General features: G+C 41.5%; 1 protein-coding gene across 6 annotated transcripts in view; it reads left to right on the forward strand.

Annotated features, from left to right (window-relative positions):
* LOC311038162 (multiple C2 and transmembrane domain-containing protein 1-like) overlaps window positions 1–12,500 on the forward strand; it is a 46,205-nt gene that overhangs the window by 24,293 nt on the left and 9,412 nt on the right. For 3 of the 6 annotated variants that reach the window (XM_084047524.1, XM_084047526.1, XM_084047529.1), the window contains exons 5-11: window positions 1,091–1,220; window positions 3,483–3,521; window positions 5,960–6,127; window positions 8,241–8,371; window positions 9,575–9,761; window positions 11,460–11,553; window positions 11,760–11,862. In XM_084047524.1, coding sequence (XP_083903650.1) covers window positions 1,091–1,220; window positions 3,483–3,521; window positions 5,960–6,127; window positions 8,241–8,371; window positions 9,575–9,761; window positions 11,460–11,553; window positions 11,760–11,862 — 852 coding nt within the window. The remainder of the gene's footprint in view (window positions 1–1,090; window positions 1,221–3,482; window positions 3,522–5,959; window positions 6,128–8,240; window positions 8,372–9,574; window positions 9,762–11,459; window positions 11,554–11,759; window positions 11,863–12,500) is intronic. The other 3 variants (XM_084047525.1, XM_084047527.1, XM_084047528.1) reach the window with 3 other exon arrangements.

A 12,500-nucleotide genomic window follows, 5' to 3' on the forward strand; every position in this document is an offset into this window, starting at 1 on the left:
TTAAAAGTCATACTAAAACACATTACAAATGCGCACCGAACGTGCAAGTTTATGTGCATAAATTACCTCCACGGTTACGTGGGGTCGCGAGTCAATGGCCACATTATTTTGGCGTTGTGGGCTGAAAAGTTTGGGAACCCATGGTGTAGACCTTCAAAAGATCTTGAAAGTGCGAGAACTACTGGTTTAAAAGACATTTGTAGAATGGGCCTGCAGGTCTTAAAGGGTTAAGGTGCTTCACCTACGGACACAATATTAGGAACACTTCCGCTGTGATATCGTATAATGCTGATGAAGGCTCTGGGCTGAAACACGCACATCGCTCTGTATGCTACCTGAGCTATTATTAGACTTATTAGTGCTGGTACTTTCTCTAGTCTAAATATAAAGGAACTCTCCTATAGACCGTGCATCATTTCAGTAAGTTGGCGTTGTGCTTGCATTGTTCATGTAAACATGATCAATGCCGCTTAATCACAGTATGCCATGTCATGAGTCATTGCTTAAATATTGAGGCTACTTATTAATATTAACACTGATCATAGTTTTTGCAAGGATTATGATGTGTCATGGAGACAGTGTAACGATTCAGTTTTAATGATAAAATGTATCATATATCATATCGTTGCTGCTGGGCAGAAACCTTGTATCTCCATATTTCAGCTGTTTATATATTCTTTATAGGAAAAGCCCTACTTCAAAAAATGTTACAAAAAGTGGTTAAGTGTGTCTGTGGGCTTTATCTGAACCGACGAAAAGTACTAAAAAGAGCTTATGAGTAAATGATAACTATTAGATTCCATTTCCTAAAAAGTAACAGTTTGGACACACAAGGTTATCATAATGGGTGCGTTCGAAAATACAGCACTGAGCGCACTGGCCAATACAAACTAATAGGCGAGTGTGCTCCGGTGTGTAATTTCCGAACGCACCCAAAGTCATGCTGTGTATGATGTCATGCTGTGTATGATGTCATGCTGTGTATGATGTCATATATGTCATGCTGTGTGTATGATGTCATGCTGTGTATGATGTCATGTTGTGTATGATGTCATATGTCATGCTGTGTGCATTGTGTTGTGTTTTTAAGGACGGTCCCAGTGACCCTAGTGCTCAGAGACCCCCAGCACCCTGCTGAGGACCTGGGGACCCTGGAGCTACTGGTCACCCTGTCTGCTAAACACAGTCCTGTAGAGGAGACCACCTCCTCACACACCATGGTATGTACTGTGCGTGCGTGTGCGTGCGTGCGCGTGTGCGTGCGTGCGTGCATGCTTGCGTGCGTGCGTCCGTGCGTGTGTGCGTGCGTGACACACACATGGAGACAGCACACACTCAGACAGGAACGACAAGTCAATGGAGGTCACAGACCTCTCTCTCTCCCTCTCCCTCTCCCTCTCCCTCTCCCTCTCTCTCTCTCTCTCTCTCTCTCTCTCTCTCTCTCTCTCTGTCTTTCTGTCTTTCTGTCTGTCTCTCGCCCATCCATTCCACACACACACATGTAGTGAATCAGAGATGCAGGTAAACATGCAGATACAGATATAATATAACATGACAAACTGAGTGAGTCTGTGCTGCGTGTGTTTTAACAGCAGAAAGACATTAAGGCATATCGCTGGAATTCTGTTGTCACTAAAGTGAGTTCATGCTGCTTACTGTAGCGCTAACCCCCCTTATTAGCCTCAACCTTATCAGTTATAGCCTCCTCCATAGACTGTACTGTACTCCTTATTAGTCCTAGATAATAGACTCATAATAATAATAATAATATGTGCTTCCTTTTTTCTTGTCTATTAGTTTGAATTGTAATATATTTTTTTCTTCAAACCAACATTTCTCATGCAACTATTTTCATATCAAAGAATTTTCAATTTACTTTGGTAAATACTTCAGTGTTTACTGCAGTGGTTCTCAACCTTTTCAGGCCGTGACCCCCAAAATAATCATATTTGAACTGGGGACCCCCATTTTGTTTGACTCCTTTCCACAGATAAATATTGTGAATATAGCAGATCTACAAGCTCACAACGCCTCGCGTTGCGAGGCGTTGTGAGCTTGTAGATCGGCTATTTTCACAATATTTGCCTCTTTCTTATATTATTTGACAATTTGTCCAATGTTTTATAGTATAGTTTGTTGATTACTTTTGATGCTGTAATGGTCTTTTTCTTTTCTTTAATCTATTTTTTATTTTTTAGGTATTAAAAGGGTCTTAAAAGTCTATAAAATGTCACTTCACTGTCATCTGGGGACCCCCCCCAAAATCATGTGGGGACCCCCCTGGGGGTCCCGACCCACAGGTTGAGAACCACTGGTTTACAGTGTGAAAGGATTATATTGCCGGTTATAGATAAATAAATAAAAAATTGCAACAATACTCCAGCTATAGCTACAGAATGATCACTGCGTATTTTCCAGCATGTGAACGGGACGTGGGCGTGGTCTAGACTGGTCTCTAGACAGCTATTGTGTTCATGCAGCGTGGAGCAGCACGACAGAAGGGACACATTTCCTCTGTCTGACCTGTTCTCAGCAGGAGTGCATTCATGCCTCAAGTTTACATAACTTAATTGGCTACAGCAGGACCTCTAGTGGTCATATTTATAGTACACTTAATCATAGGATGGTGCAAAAAGAAAATCTAAACATTATTACAAACAAATAAAAGAGAATGAAAGCAAATAAAAGCAATGCAAAGAACCCAGGGAAAACGCAATACAAAGAAAACGAACAACAATGCTTTTACAAATGTTCACGGATTCAGAGACCTGTAGATCCTCAGCTAGACAACTCCTAATTCTAGGACTATTCGCCTTTAACTTAGTGATTGTGTAGATCTGTAGTTACATCATGGCCTTCACACATACGGTGCAGTAGTGAAGTGCTTCTCAAAGTGGGGTCCGGGGACCCCCAAGAGTCCATGGCGAGTTAGACCCTTTACGGGTCCATTTGGTTCCATTTGTATACTCTCGGACGAAGTTAATTTAGAGGTAGGGTAAGTGATATGTATATATATATACATTTTTCTTTTTTGTTAAATGTTAGAGTAGTATATTCTGATAGTAATCATTGCTACAGAGCGTTTGTTTGGTCACAGGGGTCTCTCCAGCTCTTTAGTAAACAGAATATAGTACATTTTCAGGTAGGTGACAACATTTAAGCCAATCAGGAGAGAGCACTGAACATGCATTTTCTGTTTAATAAAGAGCTTCTTTTTTTTTTACTGAACTAACACTCTATAGAAATGAGTACTATCAGAATATAGAGATATTTAACACTTGTTTTAACCAAAGTAAATCACTTACCATGCCTTTGACACTGATGATTTTACAGTGTCGATTGGAGTCCTAGAGATAAAAACTGAATCAAAGTGTGGGTCCTTGAAATTGAAATGTTTGAGAACCACTTCTATAGACATATAGTACATAGTGCTGCCTTAAGGAGAGATGACATATACGTATAATGTGTCTTATCATGTTCAGACCATGCTGCTCAGGAGGTCCTGGAAACGATCCAGCAAGGTAAACACAAAAACGTCTTCATCATCATAGACTCCAGCCTCATGCTCCTCTGCATCTCTCCTCTGATCAACAGCTTGTGACATATCCTGTAGCAGCCTTCCCTCCATGTGTTGACAGTTTAGTAAGGCTCTCAAGACAGTGGTGGAAGAAGTACGCAGATATTTTACTTTAAGTAAAAGTATCAATACTGCAACGTAGACATACTCTGTTACAAGTAAAAGTCCGGAATTCAAAATGTTCTTGAGTAAAAGTACAAAAGTTTTGGCATAAAAACATAATTAAAGGACCACAAGTAAAAGTACTAAAATGTTTGAAAATAGCAGATCTACAGGCTCACAACGCGTCGCATCGCGACGCGTTGTGAGCCTGTAGATCGGCTATTTTCAAATAGCCTATGTATAAAATAGGGCTGAAGTGGTTAATGTATGTTTTATAATCTAATCATTTATATCTGCAAAGTAACTAGTAACTCAAGTTTTCAAATAACTGTAGTGGACTAAAAGTACAATATTTGTCTCTGAGATGTAGTGGAGTAAAAGTACAGTACATACTCCAGTAAAGTAAAAAATACCTCAAAATTGTACTTAAGTACAGTACTTGAGTAAATGTACTTAGTTACGTTCCACCACTGCGCTCAATACAGATGCGTTGGCTATCATAGATTCCAAGCACTTCCTTCCGCCTATTGTCTGTAACTCAGCATCCTGACAGTGAGTAGGGAACTAAGTTGATATCCGTTATTATTACCCCCCCACTTCCATATCCCCCCCCTGTGCAGTCACTTGACCACTTGAGCCCTACATACTTCTACGACAAACAAATAGCATAAATAGCAGATCTACAAGCTTACATTATGTTGCGTCATGATGTGCTTGATTGAATACTTTCTTAACAGTTTGCAAACAGTACAGCAAGTATTGTTCATTGTTAATTTTTTTTGCTGAATTGAGTACAATGGACCCCAATGGAAACAAGTCATGGTGTTTTCTTGGGTTTAAAATCCTCTAAACAGACCTTGTATTGAACTGTACTTCCCTGTGCTTGTCTTTGCAAACTGTTAATAAAGTATTCAATCGATCAATAATATTCATATTCATATTGTTCAACACATATGCTTGTCACTCTATAGCCCAATGTAAATGAATGACGGTAAACAATTATCCCTCTACATTAAGACTGAAGAAATGTTTTCAACTGACATTTTAATGTGTGGGCTATTATATGTAGGTAGTTATGTGGTCAGTTAGTTGGATAATTGGTAAAACGTTTTGCTAACTGTCTGAAAACCTTTTCAATTACACATGTCAGCCATGCAGTAATTGAAGACTGTTAATAACATAAGACTATATATCTTATTTTATTTATTTCTCAGTGAAGGTTTTTTTCTCCACCAAAGTATTATTTTGCTTTAAGAGCCCACACTGTTCACCCACTGGGTGGCAGTGTTTACAACCTCTGCAATCACCTCCTTATTATGCAGTGCACAATGCTCATTTCTGCTAGCTTGCAAAGCATCTTCAGGAACTTTAGTTTTATTTAGAATGTGATTGAAAATCCTCGCTACAATGTTGGCTTGCGCTTTAGATCAAATAGTTTCACCGCGCTTGGCCACCTTCATTGCCAGAATACAGTATGTTTGCTGTTGTGACATCATGTGGGACCATTAATGTTGTGGTACAGTAATAGTGCCACCATCATGAATTGTTCTTTTCTCCTACCTACATGATTGTAGAGCACTGGTTCTCAATGTGGGGTCTGGGGACCCCTAGGGGTCCTTGAGGGGGTTCCAGGGGGTCCCCAGTTTAAAAGACTGATAGATGGTTCAGAACCAAATGGACCCTCACAGGTCTGTAACTATATGCTAGTGTGTGACCTAGGGGTCCTTGAGGGGGTTCCAGGGGGTCCCCAGTTAAAAGACAGATGATAGATAGAATAGATGGCTCAGAACCAAATGGACCCTCACAGGTCTGTAACTCTGCAAGTGTACAAAAGGAACCAAACGGACCCTTACGGGTCCGTTTGGTTCCTTTTGTACACTTGCATAGTTAGATTAACGCTGGCCCCCGATTTCTATTGATTTTACAGTGAAAACGTTGGTCCCAGAGATAATAATGATTAATGATGAAATGGTATCAAATGGGGGTCTGTGGCCTAATGCATATCAAACTGGGGGTCTTTGAAATTAAATTAGTAGAGTGCGGCTGGCTAACACGGGACTCCTGTATTCCACACACTCTCTGCAGTCAAATGCTCTACCACTGAGCTATACCCCCACACTACAGCATAGTCAGAATACACGTCTATGTGCCTTTGCTCAAGGCTAGCTCGACAGTAGATCCTCTCTCTGCTCTTCCTCTATTTGCATATCAATGTGTGTGTGTGTGTGTGTGTGTGTGTGTGTGTGTGTGTGTGTGCGTGTGCGTGTGCGTGCACGACAGCAGCAGCAGTCGCTGCGTCTCTCAGAGTTCCACCAGAAGGCCCAGCTGTGGCGAGGCATCGTCAGCATCGCCCTCATCGAGGGCCGTGACCTCCTTCCCATGGACACCAACGGCCTGAGTGACCCGTATGTCAAGTTCCGCCTGGGAGACCAGAAATACAGGAGTAAGGTACACCACCTATACCACCCCTCTTTCACCATATTTCACCAGTTTACAATGTGGCAGACATTTAGCAGATGCTCTATATCCAGAGCCACTTACAGTAAGGCAAGGTAAACACATCAGTGTTGATTTCGTCGACTAAAACTATGACGAAAAATGTTCGTCGACTACCTTTTTTCACTGACGAAAACTAAATAAAAACTAAGCTATGATGACTAAAACTAAGACTAATATATTGACAATTTTGTCAACAAATAAAAACTAGACTAAAATGTTATAGAGGGACTAGTGGAGAAGAGATCCAGTAGAACTAAAAGACAAGTCATCATGGGTGCGTGTGGGTGTCACAGACCGAAAATAGCTGATCTACAAGCTCACAATGCGTCGCAGCGCGACAAATGTACAATACATCTATTGCACCAGAAATAGCTATAAGCGCTATTTTACATCTACAGTCCCTGAGGATGTGAGGACAGTTTTCAAAAAGTTATGCATATCATTATAATGTTTCATAATCTATGATAACGTTTTGTCCCAAGGCCTTCCTCATGCAGCGTGATTAATGATTAATCACGCTGCGTGAGGAAGGCTGATGTAGAGCTTGTAGATCTGCTATTTTTGGCACACAGCTAGGAATAAATCGGGCATTAAGACGCCATCAAGGCCCCGCCAAACATACATTTTAGTCGACTAAATTAACTGTAGATTTAGTCTACTAAAACTAGACTAAAACTAAAGCATTTCAGATGACTAAAATGTGACTAAAACTAAATGTTCAAAAGATTACAGGCCCTATTTTCGCCGGTGCTTTACCCATTATCCCTAAACTTCTTTGCCATTTCTTACTATTTTAAAAAACATTTTCACATAGTTCAACTAGCCGATCTACATCGACACGTTGTGAGCTTGTAGATTGGCTGTTTGAACTATTTGAAAATGGTTTTAAAAATAGTAAAACATGGCAAAGAAGTAGGGATAGTGGGTAAGGCACTGGTGAAAATAGGGCCCTACGACTAAAACCAAATCGAACTTTTCTGTCAAAATGAACATGTTTTCATGATAATCTGCCTCAGGTAATGTCCATAGAATGGAAAGCCAAGTGAGAGAGCAACCCTCTGGAGCGGAAGGAGAAAGAGAGAGAGAGAGACCTGGTTTTATTCATAGACCAGTATGCTTTATATAAGTGGAGATCCGGTTCATGCTCCATTTTTATTTTTGAACTGCTGTACCACATACTTGGCAAAGAAATACTAATATTCCCTGTTTTTTTTTACAATAGAGGGGGCATCCGGATTTGAACCGGGGACCTCTTGATCTGCAGTCAAATGCTCTACCACTGAGCTATACCCCCAGATAGTAGATCAGTCAGAGAACACATCTATGTTTCTTTGTTCAAGGTTAGGTCAACAGTAGATCCTCACTCTGCCTTCCTCTATTTGCATATCAATACGTGTGTGTGTGTGTGTGTGTGTGTGTGTGTGTGTGTGTGTGTGTGTGTGTGTGTGTGTGTGTGTGTGTGTGTGTGTGTGTGTGTGTGTGTGTGTGTTATTACTATACTTGTGAACAAACATCCCCACAAGTACTTTATAGTACAGTCCTCACAAGAGAAATGCTTGTTTTATGGTTTAAAAAAAGTATATGTTTAGAGATTTACAGTTAAAAAAAGATTCAGGTTAGGGTTAGTGTTAGGCTTTAGGCATTTAGAAGTTATAGGTTTAGGGATTAGAGACAGAGTTATGGCAGATTTTTACTTGATTGTGCGCACCGAAAAATTGCCGATCTACAAGCTCACAACGCACCGCTTTAGGCTTACGGTTTAAAATGCCTAAAATGTCTATTTAAAATGTCATTCATACAATCGCCAACTTAAAATGTTGATGTCCTCACAAGTATAGTAATATTAACCTCTGTGCGTGTGTATGTGTGTGTGTGTGTGTGTGTGTGTGTGTGTGGGCGTGTGTGCGCACGTGCGCGCGTGCGCGTGTGCGTGTGTGCGTGTGCGTGTGCGTGTGCGTGTGCGTGTGCGTGCGTGCGTGCGTGCGTGCGTGCGTGCGTGCGTGCGTGTGTGTGTGTGTGTGTGTGTGTGTGTGTGTGTGTGTGTGTGTGTGTGTGTGTGTAGACCGTGCCTAAGACCCTGAGCCCCCAGTGGAGGGAGCAGTTTGACCTGCACCTGTTCGAGGAGACGGGGGAGGTGCTGGAGATCTGCGTCTGGGACAAAGACACGGGACGCAGAGACGACTTTATTGGACGGTCAGTTGGTTGGTTAGTTGGTTCTCAGTGGTGGACAAAGTATTCTTAACCTAACCCAACCCCCCTTTCCCCTCTACACCTATACCTCTATGCCAAAAATAGCCGATCTACAAGCTCACAACGCCGTTGTGAGCTTGTAGATCTGCTATTTTTGGCTATAGTTCTCCGCAGAAATGGGATGCTAGGGTTCAAGTGGTTAATGTAAAAAAAACAAAAAATCATATCATACAAAGATTTGATGGACCCCCTGTAGTAACTCTGAGGACCCCCTAGGGGTCCCGGACCCCCTGTTGAAGACCCCTGCAGTAACCTGTAAGCTGATCGTATGACGTTCTGTATAGGGGTGTGTATATCTGTCTGTCTCTTATATGTCATCATGATTTGTGTGCATGGGGATCTCATCTTAAACAAGCTCAGTGCTTTATGAGCCTTCCAGTTTAGTAGACCTTGTATTGTGAATTGTACTTCCATGTACTGTTGTTCTCATGTCTTACTAAATAAAGTACATCAATCAATCAATTCAACCTACTTGAGAAAAGTATAGATACTCCTGGTCAAATATTACTCAACTACAAGTGAAAGTTGCTCAGTCAAACTTGCACTTGAGTTAAAGACGTACTTGCTTTTAGAAACGTACAAATTACAAAGTGCTTTTTCAGTTTGATATGCACTAGGCAGCGGAACCTCATTTTCTACCATTACTTATCTTTGGGGCCTGAATCAACACTGTAAAATCCTCATTGTTAATATAACTCTGAGAGCGTGCAAATGGAACCAAATGGACCCTTATCAAATAGACCAAATCCTAAGTCTTCTAAAATATATAATTATGTTCATTATGTTGCTATATATATAGCGAGCAACATCTAAAATGACACAGATGAAAGGGGTTAAAGGGATAGTTCACCCAAAAAACTTTTTTAGTTTTTGTCCTAAGTTTGATGACCAGCGGACTTGTAGGCAGTGGTTCCGGTAGGAGATACAAAGGAGACTATTTGTGTCTTTTACCGGAACCAAAAAAAAAACAGTCATTTTGGGGACGAGTCCATTTGTTTCCATTTGTACACTCTCAGAGTTACAGACCCGTAATGGTCCCTGGTAGTCCCCAGACCCGACGTTGAGAACCCTGTGGTTTAAACTTCATACATTGTCCCTCACAGTGGTTAAGACGGGCACGTGGTCAGACTGTTTGTCATGTTTCAGGTGTGAGCTGGACCTCTCCACCCTGGCGAAGGAGCAGACGCATCACATGGAGTTACCGTTGGAGGACTCTAGGGGCACTGTGGTGCTGCTGGTCACGCTGACCGCCTCCTCGCACGTCTGCATAGCAGATCTACAAGTAACGCCGCTGGACGACCCCGAGGAACGCAACGACATACTGCAGAGATATGTAAGAGGCGCTGCTAAAGAGCCACGACACTTTTATTAAATTTCATTCATTTGTTATGTTATAAATCAGCGGTTCTCAAAGTGCGGTCTGGGAACCCCCAGGAGTCCTTGAGTGGGTTCCAGAGGGTCCCTAGCTAAATTACTTAATATAGCAATAATAGTTGTTTGTTGTTTTGATTTGTTTGGTTGGTTGTTAACTTGCTTGTTTGTTTGTTTGTTGGTTGTTCATAGTTTTTTGATGCAAAGTGTCCTTGGGTTCATGAAAGGCGCTATATAAATTAAAGCTATCATTATTATTATTATTATTATTATTATAGCATCAAAATCAGTTTAACCACTTTAACCCTCTACCAACACAATGTGTTGGCATTGGTAATGTTGTAGTAGATCTGCTATTTTCTGTTAAAGTTTTCCCCAGAATACAGATTGATTGATTGATTGATGGACTTTATTTAGTAAGACATGAGAACAGTACATGGCAGTACATAACAGTACATGGAAGTACAAATTCACAATACAAGGTCTACTAAACTGGAAGACTCATTAAGCACTAAGCTTGTTTAAGATGAGATCCCCATGCACACAAATCATGATGACATATAAGAGACAGACAGATATACACGCTACTATACAGAATGTCATACAATCAGTTTACAGGTTACTGGTATGAAAAGTGAAAAATATGTACAAGAGAAGAAAGAGGGAGGGGGTGGGGGGGTAGGGGGGTAGGTTAGGTTAGGACATGGGGTAGGTTAGGACTTAGGTTAGGACTTGGATGCTATTAGATGCTATTGGTACTTAAAATAACATTGTTTTTCTCCATTGAAATCATTTCTGGATTGCAGTTTTAATGGTCATGGAAATGCCTGCATGCCTCCCCGGGGAGGGGAGGAGGGTATTTCTTTCCATTTCAAACTCCTTCAAAGCCAAACATTTAAACAGAATGAAGGGGGTTTCACGGCGCCTCAAGTCAAGTTCAGGCTGGTCCCGGAGCATATGAGGAGCAAGACAGATATGATATAAGTAGAATGAAAGCACTGGAGCAATTTGGACTGTTGGAGCCTTTTTTTAATTAACAGGGTGCAAGGAATGACAATGTTTTGATGTTGCTACATCTTCGTCAGTTGCTCCAGTGCCTTCATTCAACTTGCCAAATGATGACATTTGGTTTCATTCATAGACCAGTATGTTGCAACATGCAGAATTAAAAACACTTATTTTCAAAATGTTCTGCTTTACATTAATAGAGATCCTGTCCATGCTCCATTTATATTTGTAAACAGCAGTTCTACATACTTGGCAAAGAAATGTATAATTATGTGTCCTGTTATTTTAAACAATATAGGGGGCATCCGGATTTGAACCGGGGACCTCTTGATCTGCAGTCAAATGCTCTACCACTGAGCTATACCCCCCTTACATACATACCCCTGGGCTCAATACTACCTCAACACTAGATCCCCTCTCCGCCTTCCTCTATTTGCATATCAATGTGTGTGTGTGTGTGTGTGTGTGTGTGTGTGTGTGTGTGTGTGTGTGTGTGTGTGTGTGTGTGTGTGTGTGTGTGTGTGTGTGTGTGCGTGTGCGTGCGTGTGCGTGTGTGTGTACTCGTGTGTGCGTGTGTGTGTGTGTGTGTGTGTGTGTGTGTGTGTGTGTGTGTTTGTGTGTGTGTGTGTGTGTGTGTGTGTTGTTTTGACAGGGAGTGTGGCGGTCTCTGTCTAAGTGGAGGGATGTGGGGATGGTGCAGATCAAGGTGATGAGAGCTGAGGGCTTGATGGCTGCTGATGTCAATGGTACAGTACACACAATGCTTCTTTTTTTACACCCCTATACTTGTTTAATAACAGAAACATGTTCACAATGCCTGACAATAGCAATTTGTTACTGGATTTGTTACTTTTGCAGATTTTCTTTTATCTCACATTCAACTGGGATGCATTTTAATTCACTTTTATGCATCCTTTTGTGTGTGTTTTTTGTATGTTGTTGGTTGTTGCAGGTAAAAGTGACCCGTTCTGTGTGCTGGAGCTGAACAACGACAGATTACAAACACACACTGTTTACAAGAACCTCAGCCCAGAGTGGAACAAAGTCTTCACCTTGTGAGTGCAGTGTTCATTTTGTCGACTTGAACTATGACGAAAAAACGTCAACTACCTTTTTTCACTGACGAAAACTATGACGAAATATAGTGACAATTTCGTCAACAAATAAAAACTAGACTAAAATGTTAGTGAGGGACTAGTGGAGAAGAGATCCAGTAGAACTAAAAGACAAGTCATTTTATGTTTGGTTCCGCTCGGCAGAGCCGTCTGGGAGAAATGCGGGGCCCGGTGCGGAGTTGGCGTGGAGTACCCGCGCGCACGGTACTCTGTCGGATATATCCGAGTTTTGGGTGGTTATTTGCGGTTATTTTTGCCCTCAAAACATTAAGTTGGGTGTCATGTTAACCCCATATTAAATTCTGCTGGTTTCCCGTTTTTTTGCGAGGCCCCCCCCAGCGCGGGGCCCGGTGCGGCCACCCTTCATGCGGCCCTGCCGCTCGGGTGTTGCACTAAAAATAGCTGATCTACAAGCTTACAACACGTCGCTGCGACGTGTTGTAAGCTTGTAGATCGGCTATTTTCAGCATGCCATCAAGGCCTGCCAAAATACATCTTTGTTGACAAAATCAACTGTTGATTTATTCGACTATAATCTTATGATATTTAGTCGACTAAAACTAAAACATTTCAGACGA

The sequence above is a fragment of the Gymnoscopelus microlampas genome, assembly GCF_963454915.1.
Source record: "Gymnoscopelus microlampas genome assembly, chromosome: 21".
In the NCBI taxonomy this organism is placed as follows: domain Eukaryota; kingdom Metazoa; phylum Chordata; class Actinopteri; order Myctophiformes; family Myctophidae; genus Gymnoscopelus; species Gymnoscopelus microlampas.